Here is a 17253-nt window from a genome sequence, read left to right on the forward strand (position 1 = left end):
TGAGCGCAACTAGTTCTTTGGCTAGTGCATAATCCGTACTCAAATCAAATGAGTCACTGTTGAATGACTGGTGAAATGACAAAAGAGCCTCCTGCTGTCCTACTAAGGCTATAGATAGCAGAGCACACTGGCGGCAGAGGCTGAGCTTGTTTGTGCAGCACTCAATACTGCATGTTTCAATAATTAACCAGTGCATTTAAGAAACTTCATGCTAGCATTCATAGGGAATGGAAAGGTGGCCACTATGCAAATGAAACTAAAAACCTTCCTTCCCAGACTTACACTCCAGATTACTCATACACAGGGAATATAGAAAACTATGGGAAAACTGGACATTGCACATTTTCGTGTGACATTGTCTTTTTTGTGGGGGAGGGGTGGTGATGGAGTCTCGCTCTGTTGCCCAAGGCGGAGTGCAGTAATGCAATCTTGGCTCACTGCAACCTCCACCTCCAGGGTTCAAGCGAGATTCTCCCGCCTTAGCCTCCTGAGTAACTGGGACTACAGGCGCATACCACGATGCCCGGCTAATTTTTTTGTGTTTTTAGTAGAGACGGGGTTTCACCATGTTGGCCAGGCTGGTCTCAAACTCCTGACCTCAGGTGATCTACCCGCCTTGGCCTACTAAAGTGTTGAGATTACAGGTGTGAGCAACTGCGCCTGGCCAACATTTTCTGTATTAAGGGAGCTGTTCCTTAGCTCTTCAGTGTATGAACTGCTGAAGTATTGCATTGCTTGACAGTCACCAAGTTGGAAAATGATAAAACACTGCAGATATGTAAGGCACAAAATGAGAGATAGATACAAAGTAGATAGAATGGCAAGAATTCCGAGGCCCTCTTTTTATTTACAGTGATAACAAACCATCCACTTGCAAACTCTCTGGTCTCCGTCAGTTGGAATTAAGTAGGTACTGTGTATCTTTGGATTCATGTAGTTGTCTCCACTTTGGTAGATACAAGAAAGGAAGAACAGCTGAAAAAGAAGGGTATCACACCACTGCAGATGGAATCCAGCAGGAACCTCTGAGCATGCCACACCTGAACACTTAAAAGAGGAAAGAAGGAAAGCTGCTCTTCACTTATTTTGAAAGCAAATTCATTTGAAAGATAGTGAATAAACAGTCATCCCAAGTCAGAGGTATCAACTAGACCTTCAGCTTAGGAAACAAAGTTCTTTGTTTCTTTTTAATAATACACCACCCTGAAATGAATTTGTCAATGAATCCCAAAGATTTGGTACAAATAGTACAATTCATATTTGCTTTCCTCTTTCCTTTCTTCAGAAACACCAACTAAAATACAGGTGAAAGAGATGAAACGCATTTCTCCGTAAAATCCTCCCTCCATATGCTGCATTTATAGCATGAAAGACTCAAAGTGCCACTAGACAAGATGGACCAGAGTTTCTGATCATAAACCATGATGCGGTAATGTTTGAATGAGAACACTGGATATGGATGGTCAGATGAAAGATACCAAAATGTCAGACAGCCCATCGACTGCTGTTGCCATGAGATTCAACAGTCAACATCAGTCTGATAAGCTACCTGACAAGGTGGTACAGCCATGGAGATGTCACGATGATGGTAGGCAAAACAAGCAGACATTCAGGCAGGATTAAAAAAAAAAAAAAAAAGGCATTTCTGGCCTGTTGAGATCAAACCCCAGTTCTATTCTATTCTGACACAATGCTCAGTATCAATTTTCCTAAAGAAAAAAATAAAATTGTTTATTTTCCTCCCAAGCAAAACAAAATAAACAAGTTCAATAAAAAACATCTCAACGGAAAAAAAAACCACATTAAGAATAAAACACAGAAAGGCAAGAAAACTGGGTTACATTTGTGTCTGTTGAAGCCAGAGTACATGCTAGAAAACACAGATATGACAGTGTGTGTGTGTTTTTTTTAAAGAAACGCGTAATTTCTCTCTTCAGTATCCTTTCTCATGTGTATGAGATATCTCTCCTCTCCTGTGTTCACAAACCAAGAAATCCCCAGGTAGACCGATCCCAGAGATACCTCATAGCAGTATGTAGCAGCCCAGTTTCAGCATAACAAAACATGTCTCAGGGCTCTCTCATGCAAATAAATGAAGGCTTAACAAATTCTTGATGTAGGTGGATTAGGCAGGACTGCCATTCAGCTGGTATAAGCTAAAAGTAAAAAATCAAAAATGCTCAAGAAAACGGACACAATTTTGGAATGATCAAAGATGTCTTTATAAAGTTTTTTCAAGACTTCATTCTAAATATACAGAATAAAAAATGGTGTCAGCTCACTTGTAAGACACCAACCAGATTTTCCTTATACTGTCTTCAAAATTCAAAGAACAATTTCCCCAGAGGGTGTGCAATGCATCATAAAATGGCCCTCTTTTGAGGGTGGGAGAGGGTTGGGCAGGATGGAATATTAAATTGAAACATGATAAACATGCAAGACTGTTATCCAGTCTAGGTAACTTATATACATTTTGATGACTTAGGAAAACAAAGCAATCATTTGTGACAAGCCTAAAAAGCTTGCCATATTTCACATACTTAGGAACTTTTTCTGAGTGGTGGGAATTCTCTAATTTTATCTTGTGGGCCTTTTGAAAGTAACAAACAGAAGGCCAGTCTCTGTTGCAAAGTTTGCTGCTGCACATCACATCCCACCCTAAGAAAACACAAGGCCGACTGGATTGAGGGTGGATACCTTACCTTAGGACACAAAGGAAAAAGTATGTCAGTGCAAAGTATGGACTAAACTGCTTTCAGGAAAAAAAGTTTTAAAAATTGATAGAGGTTGGAAAAGGGAATTTTCCTTCCTGGCTTGGAGTCCTCCTAATTTAAGGCAGAACCCATCCACTCCAATTTCTGCAGTTTAAAACTTTCTCTGCTTATTTTGTTTTCTCCTCTGAGTTCAACCGCTGCTGGATTCGTTTGGCGTAACTTTGTGCCATGGAGTTAATGATAGATAGAATGAAGTAACACACCATCACAACTACCAACTTTTCAAACATCCAGGACAGCCAGTTTTCTCCCTGTTGAAATAAATGCAGAACAATGCAATGAAAATGGCTTCATTAGTTCAGCAGTAAAAAGGGGATCATCTACTACGCTTTAAGGAAAATAATGAAAACTTGAAGTATGCAACTTACAAAGCCTAAGCAATTAAAAATGAAAAGTAAGCAACCTCAGCTATTCCAAAATCTCCATTCCTCTCCTTTTTACACCCAACTATCAAGGTTTCACTTTGTTGAATGGAAAATCAGTGTTGAATCATATAGTTTAGAGTGGGGTGAGTGTGACGTCTCTTCTACTTGGACCTAAGAATAAAGTCTTTGTTTAAACTCAACTCTGAAGTTGTCATGCAGATACGTGTGAGTAGTGTCAAGACAGTTAAATATTTTTGTTGCAGTACTGGGAGCTGTTTTTAAAACATAAATGTATCTGTTTCTGACGTTATGTTTGGTCAACTGAGGGCAGCCGAGAGCCACATGAAAAGTGCAAGGCCATTAAAAAAAACTTTGCTTCTGGCAGGGTGCAGTATCACACCTGTAATCCCAGCACTTTGGGCGGCTCGGCCGGTCACCTGAAGTCAGGAGTTCAAGACCAACTTGGCTAACATAGTGAAACCCTGTTTCTACTAAAAATACAAAAAATTACCCAGGCGTGGTGCATGCCTGTCTAGCTACTTGGGAGGCTGAGGGAGGAGAAGCACCTGAACCCGGGAGGCGGAGGTTGCAGTGAACAGAGATCACGCCATTGCACTCCAGCATGGGCAACAATAGCGAAACTCCATTTCAAACAAACAAAAAAACCTGTGCTTCCCTGGAGCTTCCTGTTTCAGGTTATTGCTTACTTATCCTCTTCCAGTCATTTCCCTTTGCCTCAAAATCATTTACAGAAAAGACAGTCTTAGTGTGTGTTTTTTTTTTTTTTTTTTTTGAGACGGAGTCTCATTTTGTCACCTATGGTGGAGTGCAATAGTGTGGTTTTGGCTCACTGCAACCTCTGCCTCCTGGGTTCAAGCGATTTTGCTGCCTCAGCCTCCCCAGTAGCTGGGACTACAGGTGCGTGCCACTGCAACCGGCTAATTTTTTTTTTTTTTTTTTTTTTGAGACGGAGTTTCGCTCTTGTTACCCAGGCTGGAGTGTAATGGTGCGATCTCGGCTCACCGCAACCTCCATCTCCTGGGCTCAGGCAATTCTCCTGCCTCAGCCTCCTGAGTAGCTGGGATTACAGGCACGTGCCACCACACCCAGCTAATTTTTTGTATTTTTAGTAGAGACGGGGTTTCACTATGTTGACCAGGATGGTCTCGATCTCTTGACCTCGTGATCCACCCACCTCAGCCTCCCAAAGTGCTGGGATTACAGGCTTGAGCCAACGCGCCCGGCTTAATTTTTGTATTTTTAGTAGAGACAGGGTTTCACTATGTTGGCCAGACTGGTCTCGAACTCCTGATCTCATGATCCACCTACCCGCCTTGGCCTCCCAAAGTGCTGGGATTACAGGTGTGAGTCACCGTGCCTTGTCCAACAGTCCTAATTTAAGTTTTACAGTTTAGCTATAAGAGCTTTGGTTTATTTAAAAAAATGATCATTTTCCCAGAGGTGAAAAGAAAAATAGAGTCAAAAACAAAGGGAGATTATTCAAGTCACCTCAGTAAGTCTAACACTTTGTTATGCTGTGAATTTTAACTTTTTAATCTACTTGGGAAGTCTATCTAATACATCATTTAAGATTAAGGCAACAATTCATTCTGTACAACAGAACCATTATTTTCCACTGGCTCTACCCTTGTTTTGGGGACACTTTCTAGTTTAAGACAAAGACAAATTTCATAGTAAAGCATACATAGAACCAGAAGCTCAACTTCTGTCAAGGAACACTGGCAAACCAACCTCACTTATTTGCCTAAAAACGTGAGAGCTGTGAAGGTAATTTCAGCCTGAAACTTCCCAGAAGGGAGAGGAAACCGGAATCAAGTCTCACCTGTGGTGTGCCCATTTCGCTTTTGTGGTGAAGCTTCTGCCGTTGAGCCTCCAGATACTCCTGAAATGGCTTCTGCAGAGATGGACCTATGCCAGGGACAGCACTGGAAGCAGGGTACAGCAGCCCAGGAAAAAGATACATTAGGGAAGGAAAGCAGGAAAAACATTAAAGAAAATGCACTTACCACCTGGACTCAAAAGGCAGGGAATTGGATAGGAAGAGGAATAAAATATAAACATCATTGAACTGCTGAAATTCTGTGAGCTCTTTATGGTAAAAAAAGAATATACATGTATTTCTTCTAACAACCCCTTAAAAAGCAAGGTCTCTCCCACCAACATGTCTGGGAGAAACTAAGAGCTGTAAATCAGGAAAAGCTTCCAGGAGAAGAGTTAGTCCTCAGAGTAAGGCCAGCTCAGCTGATACTGTACTCTGGTGTGGCACAAAGAATAAAATGAATGACTTCTGAGAAGTCCCACATTTATCACCACCAGTTCCTGTAAGAACTGGTTTGAACCGATTAATGAGGAAATGACTTATGCTTGTGTCATCCCTAGTTAAAAAAGAAACTGCCCGCCCTCTCTCTGACTTGTCCCCTCGTCTCAGAGGGGGCGGTCCTTTCTCAATCTAAGTCCTTATTAGGACAATCTGTGCGTCATCCTTATCCAAAAAGAATGCATTAGCAAACTTGGGAGGCACCTCCCACTAGTCAGTGATTAACAAAGGAACAAAGAAGGAACTATGAACTTTGAATCATTTCATGGTTTATGGTACACAGTTTGCTCAGAAACTCCAGTGCATTAGTAACAATTTGTCCTAAGATGATTGGGATAGTGATCTTTGATAAATTTATGTACTCGGAGCTCCTTCTCGCCCAGAATACATGGAGGCAGTGCTGTTAAACCGGTTTGGCAGCTGTAGCTAACAGGCTCCTGTTTTAGACATGCTTGCAGGTGTTTTTAAAAAATGGTAGTTTGGGGCAACTAGAAAAATCAAACATCTCTATTTTCTATGCCTTTTAGTTTCTTATCTGTCACATAGGGGTAAGAGGTAAATAAATTCAAACTATTTCTCAGAGTCAAAGAGATTCCAATATGTATTTGCAACAGTGCCTAATGCTCGCCCTATTAAGTACACTGACTCAAATTCACTTGACTTCTTGCCTCAGCCTCCTGAGTAGCTGGGATTACAGGCACCTGCCACAACACCCAGCTAATTTTTGTATTTTTGTAGAGACGGGGTTTCACCATGTTGGCCAGGCTGGTGTTGAACTCCTGACCTCAAGTAATCCACCTCCCAAAGCGCTGAGATCACAGGCATGAACCACTGAGCCCGGCCTCACTTCACTTCTTTTGTGAGCCACTGCGCCCAGCTCTGGGAGGTAGACTAGCAATCTTTCCTTGTGTTATAGGTGGGAGTGCAAATAGCTCATCCATTTAGACTAGAAATAAATGACATGAACATAAAAAAATTCCAGCAAAATATATGCACAAAAAGACTGACTTCGAAAACTGCAAATTTATAAAAACTTTCCTTTTCATAAATCAGTTTTTTTACTTTAACAGTACTCTGATCAGGCGCGATGGCTCACGTCTGTAATCCCAGCAGTTTGGGAGGCTGAGGCGGGCAGATCACCTGAGGTCAGGGCTTTGAGACCAGCCTGACCAGCATGGAGAAACCCCACCTCTACTAAAAATACAAAATCAGCCAGGTGTGGTGGTGCAGGCCTGAAATCCCAGCCACTGGGGAGGTTGAGGCAGGAGAATCCCTTGAACCCGGAAGGCAGAGGTTTCGGTGAGCCGAGATCGCCCCATTACACTCCAGCCTTGGGTACTAGGAGCAAAACTCCAGCTCAAACAAAAACAAAAAACAGTACTCTAAGTTGTTTTTTTAAACTACTAGGGATAGCCATAGTCAAGCAATTTTTTAAGAGAAAATTAAGAACCAAGACCCAAATGTTAGAAAGATTATAATGTTTTTGTTGTTGTTTAGGGAAATGAGGAAGGGACTAGAAATAATCATTCTAGATTCCCTTCAAAATGATTTGAAAAGGTAACTAATTTGCCATTGTAAGTCCATTAAGAGATACATTTTATGTACCCATAATAATTAAAGAGATAAACTTTAGCTGATAGATACACTTTAGCTCATAGAGTACATCACATGATGTGTATTCACATGACGTATGACTTATCTTGGGGATAATGCTGAGATTAATATACCACTTTGCTACGTTTTATAAACTCTGGGGAGTTTTTAGTGAGATGGGGGATGTCTCTATGTAGGTTTCCATGAAAGACTAGGAAAACAGTTGAAAACAGAGAAGGGGGAAAAGTTTTATTATTAGTCTTTTTATATTTTGTAGAGATGGGGGTCTCGCTATATTGCCCAGGCTGGTCTAAAATTCCCGACCTCAAAAAGATCTTCCTACCTTGGTTTATCAAACTGTCATCAAAATTTTAGTTACTTCTGTTTTTCATTTCTCTACCTCTACAAACAATGGTTTAGGTTACTAATGCCTCAGCTTCAACAAAGTACTCTCATACTATAATTTTCTTAATTATCACTAAAGCTATTTTAGTAATGGACTTGATGAGAATAGAAATTACAGCTCTCACTCTTTTTTTTTTTGAGACAAAGTTTTGCTCTTGTTGGAGTGCAATGGTGTGATCTTGGCTCACAGCAACTTCGGTCTCCTGGGTTCAAGCAGTTCTCCTGCCTCAGCCTCCCTAGTAGCTGGGATTAGAGGCATGGACCACCACGCCTGGCTACTTTTGTCTGTTTAGTAGAGAGGGGGTTTCATCATGTTGGTCAGCTTGGTCTCGAACCTCCAACCTCAGGTGATTGATTCGCTCACCTCGGCCTTCTAAAGTGCTGGGATTACAGGTGTGAGCCCCCATGACTGGCCACAGCTCTCACTCATTTTTTTTTTTTTTTTTTTTCTTTTTGAGACAGAGTCTTGCGTCTTGCTCTCTTTTTTTTTTTTTTTTTTTTTTTTTTTGAGACGGAGTTTCGCTCTTGTTACCCAGGCTGGAGTGCAATGGTACGATCTCGGCTCACCGCAACCTCTGCCTCCTGGGCTCAGGCAATTCTCCTGCCTCAGCCTCCTAAGTAGCTGGGATTACAGGCACGCGCCACCACGTCCAGCTAATTTTTTGTATTTTTAGTAGAGACGGGGTTTCACCATGTTGACCAGGATGGTCTCGATCTCTCGACCTCGTGATCCACCCGCCTCGGCCTCCCAAAGTGCTGGGATTACAGGCTTGAGCCACCACGCCCGGCCCAGCTCTCACTCTTAACATGCATTTAAGGCAAAAAATAATGCCAGCTCTAAATATCATCCATCAAGTTATTTTCAAGCAGCAGACCAAAAGCAAGACTCTGTTCTGACATTTAAGATTAAAGTGCACACATGGGGTGGGGGTAATAACTTGCAACACAGTTCAAAGGTTTTCTATAGTTGGTTTATAGGAAATACCCTAAATGCCATTCTCCCTCAGCCATTAAATTCAGAGCATTAAAGACTCTAGTTTCATCCCATAGTAAGTGAGTGAAGTCCTCCAACTTGCCCTTAGGCTCTGATTAAATTCAAATAGTTACAGGCTGGATGAGGTGGTCATGCTTATTATCTCAGCACTTTGGGAGGCTGAAGTAGATGGATCATGAGGTCAGGAGTTCGAGACCAGCCTGGCCAACATAGTGAAACCCTGTCTCGACTAAAAATACAAAAATTAGCTGGCCATGGTGGCACATGTCTTTAGTGCAGCCACTTGGGAGCCTGAGGCAGGAGAACCACTTGCACCCGGGAGGTGGAGGTTGTGGTGAGCTGAGATCATGCCACTGCACTCCAGCCTGGGCAACAGAGCAAGACTCCATCTTAAAAAAAAAAGGAGGGGGGTGGTGGGGGAAAAAAAAGAATTTCAGCCAGGCACAGTGGCTTATGCCTATAATCCCAGCACTTTGGAAGGCTGAGGTGGGTGGATCACCCCTGAGGTCAGAAGTTTGAGACCAGCCTGGCCAACATGGTGAAGCCCTGTCTCTATTAAAATCACAAAAAAATGGCAGGGCGTGGTAGTTTAACCCTGTAATCCCAGCACTTTGGGATGCCAAGGCGGGTGGATCACTTGAGGTCAGGAGTTCAAGAGTAGCCTGGTCAACACATGGTGAAACCCCGTCTCTACTAAAAATACAAAAATTAGCCAGGCATGGTGGCAGGTGCCTGTAATCCAAGCTATTTGGGAGGCTGAGGCAGGAGAATCACTTAAACCCGGGAGGCGGAAGTTGCAGTGAGCCGAGATCATGCTTCTGCACTCCAGCCTGGGTAACAGAGTGAGACTCCATCTCCAAAGAAAAAAAAATTAGCCAGGCATGGTGGTGGGTGCCTGTAGTCCCATCTACTTGGGAAGCTGAGGCATGAGAATTGCTTGAACAGGGGAGGTGGAGGTTGCAGTGAGCCACTCACTGCACTCCATCCTTGGTGACAAAAAAAAAAAGTTGATCTCATTTACTTTTCCTTGCTGTGGACCTTCAACACAGTGGACAGAAAATTCTTAGTGTGTAGTTTCTTCATAGTTTTATTCCTGGCACAAACATAAAGGCAAATATAAGATTAAAAAAAAAATCTGGGCCGGGCGTGGTGGCTCAAGCCTGTAATCCCAGCACTCTGGGAGGCCGAGGCGGATGGATCACGAGGTCGAGAGATCGAGACCATCCTGGTCAACAAGGTGAAACCCCGTCTCTACTAAAAATACAAAACATTAGCTGGGCATGGTGGCATGTGCCTGTAATCCCAGCTACTCAGGAGGCTGAGGCAGGAGAATTGCCTGAACCCAGGAGGCGGAGGTTGCGGTGAGCCGAGATCGCGCCATTGCACTCCAGCCTGGGTAACAAGAGCGAAACTCCGTCTCAAAAAAAAAAAAAAAAAAAAAAAATCTGGCCAGGCGTGGTAGCTCACCCCTGTAATCCAAGCACTTTGGAGGCCAAGGCGGGCGGATCACCTGAGGTTCGGAGTTCAAGACCAGCCTGACCAACATGGTGAAACCCCCTCTTTAAAAAAAAAAAAATTCAGGCCGGGCGCGGTGGCTCAAGCCTGTAATCCCAGCACTTTGGGAGGCTGAGGCGGGTGGATCACGAGGTCAAGAGATCGAGACCATCCTGGTCAACATGGTGAAACCCCGTCTCTACTAAAAATACAAAAAATTAGCTGGGCATGGTGGCGCGTGCCTGTAATCCCAGCTACTCAGGAGGCTGAGGCAGGAGAATTGCCTGAACCCAGGAGGCGGAGGTTGCGGTGAGCCGAGATCGCGCCATTGCACTCCAGCCTGGGTAACAAGAGTGAAACTCTGTCTCAGAAAAAAAAAAAAAAAAAAAAAAAATTCCACTGGGAGTGGTAGTGCATGCCTGTGGTCCAAGCTAATCTGGAGGCTGAGCAGGAGGCTCTCTTGAGCCCAGGAGTTGGGATGGAGGCTGTAGTAAGCTATAATCAGGCCTGTGAATAGCCACTGCATTCCAGCCTCGGTAATATAGTGAGATCCTGTCTCTGAAACAAACAAACAAACAAACACATTTGCAACAAATGATGCTAATGGCAATTTTTACACTTTTTTTTTTTTTGAGACTGAGTTTCGCTCTTGTTATCCAGGCTGGAGTGCAATGGCGCGATCTCGGCTCACCGCAACCTCTGCCTTCTGGGTTCAAGCAATTCTCCTGCCTCAGCCTCCTGAGTAGCTGGGATTACAGGCACGTGCCACCATGCCCAGCTAATTTTTTGTATTTTTAGTAGAGACGGGGTTTCACCATGTTGACCAGGACGGTCTCGATCTCTCGACCTCGTGATCCACCCGCCTCAGCCTCCCAAAGTGCTGGGATTACAGGTTTGAGCCACCGCGCCCGGCTATGGTTTTTAATATATATGTTACTCTGCTTCTGGAAATTACTTATCTGATAAGAAATCTGTATTTTAGTCTGGCTGTGACTGTGATAGGTCATGCCTGTAATCCCAGCACTTTGGGAGACTCAGGCAGGAGGACCACTTGAGGCCAGGAGTTCAAGACCAGACTGGGCAACATAGTGAGACCCCTGTCTCTACAACAACTTAAAAAAGTAGCTGGGTGTGATGGCAAAGGCCTGTAGTCATAACTCTTTGAGAGGCTGAGATGGGAGGATCCTGTGAGCCTAGGAGTGCAAGGTTAAAGTAAGCTAGGATTGAACCACTGCACTCTAGCCTGGGGTGGAAAAACAAGGGCCTGTCTCTCTCTCAATACATCAATAGAATATATGTGTATAATAAATAAATAAGATCTGAAATCTGGCCAGGCAGGGTAGAGTGGTTCATGCCAGTAATCCCAGCAGTTTGGGAGACTGAGGTGGGAGGATTACTATAGTCTAAGAGTTGCCAGCTTTGGTAACATAATGAGACTCATTTTCACACACACACAAAATTAACCAGGTGCCCACCTGTAGTCCTAGTTAAGAGGCTAAGAGGGGAGGATGGCTTGAGTACAGGAGGGCGAAGCTGTAGTGATCTAAAATTATACCACTACACTCCAGCCTGGGCTACAAGGGAGAACCTGTCTCTTAAAAAAACAAAAAAGATTGATTCACCTTGTTGTTTTATAGAGGGTGTATTTAAAGTCTAAGCAGTTGAAACCTCTAAGCCTAAGAATATTTACCAGCATTAATAAAGTAAATTTTTTATTTAATACAGGCTCTGCTTCTTTCTCAACCACTTTTTTGAGAATCTTAACATTAACATGAGCATACAGGTTGTATTTACCCTGCTGAAAAACATTCTGTCTGACATAAATTCTAATAAAGAGGCTGTAGCCTTTTTACAAAGAGTAATAAGCCTTTTGTCTTAGAAAAAAGTCTGGGCACAACTGTTTTTTGTTTGTTTGTTTGTTTTTAAATCTTTATTCCATTGTGCGTGGTTAATATCCCTCTGATGGTCAATCAGAAAGTATAAAAAATCTCAGGGTGTCAGATCCCTGAAAGCTTATAAATGAAAAAAAAGTTTTCAGGAGAAGATTCAGGTCAGGATACTATAAAAAGAAAAGGGTGCCGGGCTTGGTGACTCACCGTCATCCCAGCACTTTGGGAGGCTGAGGTGGGAAGATGGCTTGGGCCCCATGAGTTCAAGACCAGCCTGGGGAATATAGTACTAAGACCTCATCTCTACAAAAAATTTAAAATATGGTCGGGTGAGGTGGCTCATGCCTGTAATCCTAGCACTTTGGGAGGCTGAGGAGGGCGATCACTTGAGGTTGGGAGTTCGAGACCAACCTGGCCAACATGGAGAAACCCCGTCTCTAGTAAAAAATACAAAATCAGCTGGTGGTGGATGCCTGTAGTCCCAGCTACTCAGAAGGCTGAGACAGGAGAATCACTTCAACCCAGGAGGCAGAGGTTGCGGTGAGCCAAGATCGCAGCAATGCACTCTAGCCTGGTCAACAAGAGCAAAACTCGGTCTAAAAAAAAAAAAAAAAAAAAAAAAAAAAATTAAAGTTTGGCTGGGCAGGCTGGAATGTGCCAGGAGGTGGGAGGACTGCTTGAGCCTGGGAGGCAGAGGTTGCTCTAGCGTGGGCAACAGTGGTAGCTCCTGTCCCCTCCAGAACATCTGATAGCTCAACTTCAGAAGACTAAAAACCTGTGTCCAGAGTTAAAACATTTCATTATGTTCTAAATGAATTTAGAATTTTCTTGACTGAATCAGGACCACTGTACATATATCAATACATCAAATTAATCCTCTGACCCCCGAGAATTCTATCAATTGAGATTTGGCCCAGGAGCACAGGAGTAGATACCTATATAGAAACTGGTCCTGTTCTAACTGAAGCTAGCTCTTCTGCTGAAGAGACTGAATTTTACATTTAAGGCACTAGTAGGATACATTTTCAGGAATGAAATTAAAGCCCTTCCCTACCCTATTCTCATTACAAGCTGATCTGTCATGTGTACAAAAGAGGCAAAGAGGGTGTGGGAGAAGTTGAGCAACAGGACAGCTTAGCAATTCCCTTTCTCAGTAACAGTCTTATAAATAATTCTCCATCTTCAGAAATGTGCACATTTTAGTCAAACCTTATAGAGTTAAAAATTTTCCTTCCTACCCCCTAGGCAGTGATCTAAACAGGCTTAACGGCTAGTATTTTAATGAGTTGTCATTTCCTGTCTGATAAAGGTTCTCACAGTATTTAACCACCAGTTTCCCCAGGGACCAACCAATACTAGAGCTCTCTATTCATAGTGACTCAGAATGGACCTCAGACTCTTGCCCTTATTCAAAAATGAAAGATTACCCTCCACATGAAACTGTCTTTTCCTAGTAAGGTAGACTGCTCGGAAAAGGGTGGGGGAGTTTATCATGCAATGTTTCTGAGGAAGCCAAAGGCCATCATGCTGACTCATTAATATTTATAGCCTTTCAGCCTCTTATTAATATGGGAATAAATGAATAGGTGCTAACTGAAAATCAACTCATATTTAACCTGTAAAAACAGGATCTAGTAATCCTGTGTGACTGGAATGAAAGTGTTATTATCGTTACCATTTAACTGAAGAGAATATGTGAATCTTTTGTTTCGTTCTGTTTTGTTTTTGGAGATGGAGTCTGTAGCTATCACCCAGGCTGGGATGCAGTGTCGAAATCCCAGCTTCAAGAGATTCTCCTGCCTCAGCCCCCTGAGTAGCTGGGATTACAGGCCTGTGCCACTACACCTGGCTAGTTTTTGTATTTTTGTAGAGATGGGGCTTCACCATGTTGGCCGGGCTAGTCTCAAACTCCTGACCTTAAGTGATCCAACTGCCTTGACCTCCCAAAGTGCTGGGATTACAGGGATGAGCCACCATGCCCTGCTGAGTATATGAATCTTTGAAGCTGATACTATAAGAAAAAACTGGTAACTGATGTATTCTACTTGCTTTGGATCTGAAATGTGGTAGTCCCCAATCATGCTTCTTTACATCCCCGATCTTGGAAGGGCAACCCAACATAAAATATATCCAGGATGAAAATCACACATTATACTAGGCAATCTAGGGCTTTCTCATATATATAAGTTTGGGCCAATAGTCTCTGGCACCTTCTAAAATTCATTGTGATTTAACACCAGGATTTGGGATTAAAACATCTTGAATTTCATTCACATCTGTGCCCTTTCAAATGATTAAAACCTCTTTTGTTCTTCAGTTAGCGCACTGAGGGTGAAGTGTTATTATGAACACAAGATACCATGGTTTCTTCCTGGCTGTGTAGAAGGAAGACCATAATTTATCCAGGTGTATTTTATCAGGTATATTGTTGCTACTGCTTTACAGAACATTTTATCACAAAAGAACTTCCAATTGCCCTTGCTTTTGGAGATTTAGAATTGTTTTCTGTAAGAATCAGATTGGAGGTTAGCCCTCCTTATAATTAGCAGCTGTGCTTTGAAATAAGCTATCACTAAAGAGAAGCTCTAGAAAACAAAACCTCATTTCAGAACGCGGACTTGATCAGTGGGAGCCAAGCAGGCATTTATGTTGATGAATGTGGCCAGAACTAAAGGAGTGGTCTGTAAGAACTAGGTAAAACTGACTGGTTGCTAAAACAAAACTCTGTTAAAAATCAACTAATTTCATTTACAAAAAATGACAGACTGGTGGCAGCTTTTATTTTTTTTAAAAGAGGTTGTGTCTCTTGCCTCTGCCTCCCAAGTAGCTGGAACTACAGGCAGATGCCATTGCACCTGGCCCCAGTGGCAGCTTTTTTTTGGGAACAGGATCTTGCTCTGTTGCTCTTGAAAGAGTACAATGGCACAAACACAGCTCACTGCAGCCAGCCTTGACCTCCTAGGCTCAAGCAGTCTTCCTGCTTCAACTTTCCGAGTGGCTGGGGTCACAGTGGCTAATTTTTTAATATTTTTGTAGAGATGGGGTCTTCCCATGTTGCCCAGGCTGGCCTCAAACTCCTGGGCTTAGGCAATCCTGCCTCAGCCTCCCAAAGTGCTAGGATTGCAGGTGTGAGTGGGTCTGGTGGCAGCTTTTTAAAGTAACAGATCTGCACTGGCTTGGAGACTCAAAACTTAAAAATCAGGCCGGGTGTGGTGGCTCACACCTCGGGGCTAAGGTGGATGGATCACCTGAGGTCAGGAGTTCAAGACCAGCCTGGCCAACATGGTGAAACTCCATCTCCACTAAAAATACAAAAAAATTAGCTGGGTGTGGTAGCAGGCACCAGTAATCTCAGCTACTCAGGAAGCTGAGGCAGAAGAATTGCTTGAACCCAGGTGGTAGAGGTTGCAGTGAGCCAAGATGAGTACTGCACTCCAGCCTAGGTAACAAAGTGAGGCTCCGTCTCAAAAAAAAAAATTAAATAAATCAGTAACCAGGATCTATATACCCCAAAGTCAAGAATAAACAATAGTTAGCAGAATTTAAAGTTTAAAGTGAGATGCACTGAGGATTATTGTTCTTCAGATCACTGAAAGCGGCATTATGGTGAGAGGATTTTAAAAAGTGACAGTGGCCAGGCATGGTGGCTCATACCTATAATCCCAGCACTCTGGGAGGCTGAGGCGGGTAGATTATGATGTCAGTAGTTTGAGACCAGCCTGGCCAACATGGTGAAACCCCATCTCTACTAAAAATATAAAAATTAGCCAGGTGTGGCATGTGCCTGTAGTCCCAGCTACTAGGGAGGCTGAGGCACGAGAATTGCTTGAACCCGGTAGGTGGAGGTTGCAGTGGGCATCACTGCACTCCAGCATCACTGCACTCCAGCCTGGGCGACAGAGTGAGACTTTGTCTCAAAAAAGGTAAAAATAAATAAGTATGAATCCTCCCTAAAGAAAAAAGGAAAAAAAAAAAAGTGATAGTATTGGCAGGACACAGTTGCTCATGCCTATAATTTCAGCATTTGGGGAGGCTTAGGCAAGAGGATTGCTTGAGCCTAGGAGTTCAAAATCAGCCTGGGCAACACAGCAAGACCCTGTCTCAACAAAGAAAAAAATGTGACAGTATTGACTGAAATTCAATCTCACTTAAAAGAAAGTCATGATCTCTGTCCTCAAGGAACTTGATCTAGCTGCACACAGGTGGATGCATGTATGCACAGGTGAATGGACATGGAAAGAATTCATGCTACCTCCCTACCAAATCACACAGCAGCTGTTTGAAACTGGTGCTCTAGTCTGAATCTCCTTCAGCAAATGACTTCACTGGCTTCCAGAGTGACCCCTCAGCGCCCCTCTTCTCTGCCTCAATATATCTTGGAATTGGGGGGGAGGAGGTCTTGAAAAAAAAATACCTTGGAATCTTCACTCCAGTTATTTTCAAGAAAGAACTGGTTCATGAGGATAATCGATCCACTCCAGATTGATCCTATCTTAATCATCTCTCATTTATATGAATTTAACTTCTCTGTAATAGTACCTCATGGGTTTTGTTATGGATATGAAATGCATATTTATGTAAAGCATCTGGCACAGTGGGTGCTTAATGAATGTTAATTTCCTTCCCACATCCTTCCCTTTCTTCATGTGTATTTTCTATCTCTAGCATTTTACTAAAGTTTTTCCGCTCATCCTAAAATACACATTGGTCCCTCCTATTTAATGAATGAATGAATTCATCTGGTCAACAAATATTTATAGAACAATTAAAATACATCAGGTATGACTTTGGCCTGACCTTTCCTCTAACCCACAATTCTATGTAATCCAGTATCATTGGGTTTTAATTTTCATCGTGCTACTAAAATACTCCATTATGGTCAATAGTAACTTCCAAATACAATGCACCTATTTCTCATCTAGCAGTCTAACTCCAGAACTCCTGTTCTACCTTTATTCAATCTGCCAATAGACATAACAAAAATATGGAAAGGTTAAGTGTCAAAAGAGAAGGACATATAAACTACCACGTACATGAAGAGAAAGGGGTTTTCCCAAATCGCAGAAAGAGGTGATGTTAGACTGTGTAACTGAGTCTTGGCAGCTGGGAAAGCCTTAAATTTTATCCTTTTGTCAGATAATACGAAATGTTGGTGTTCCACACTTCCATAACTTTTTTCTGATTATTTTCAATGGTCAAAGTCAAAGAGAATCAAATACATGGACCATTTTATATTTTAAAATGAAAGGACAGATTTTCTTTCTGTAGAAGAAAAAGTCCAGGCCCACATAGCTCATTTTGACCACTTTCCATAGAGTGAGGAATAAGAAACAACATTCAGATTCAAACACTTAATTACTCACTGGTTAAAATGATCTCTCTTGCCACAGGCAAGCCTGAC

The 17253-nt window shown here is 42.7% G+C and overlaps 1 protein-coding gene across 7 annotated transcripts in view; it reads right to left on the minus strand.

Moving 5' to 3' along the window:
- Positions 1-827: 827 nt before the first annotated feature.
- Positions 828-17253, minus strand: part of VMP1 (vacuole membrane protein 1) — a 134484-nt gene continuing 118058 nt past the window's right edge. For all 7 annotated transcript variants that reach the window (XM_010339717.3, XM_074388075.1, XM_074388076.1 and 4 more), the window contains 2 exons: positions 4983-5085; positions 828-3025 (listed from right to left, as the gene is read on the minus strand). In XM_010339717.3, coding sequence (XP_010338019.1) covers positions 2882-3025; positions 4983-5085 — 247 coding nt within the window. In that variant the 3' untranslated portion in view covers positions 828-2881. The remainder of the gene's footprint in view (positions 3026-4982; positions 5086-17253) is intronic.

Source organism: Saimiri boliviensis, chromosome 17 (assembly GCF_048565385.1).
Source record: "Saimiri boliviensis isolate mSaiBol1 chromosome 17, mSaiBol1.pri, whole genome shotgun sequence".
NCBI lineage: Eukaryota > Metazoa > Chordata > Mammalia > Primates > Cebidae > Saimiri > Saimiri boliviensis.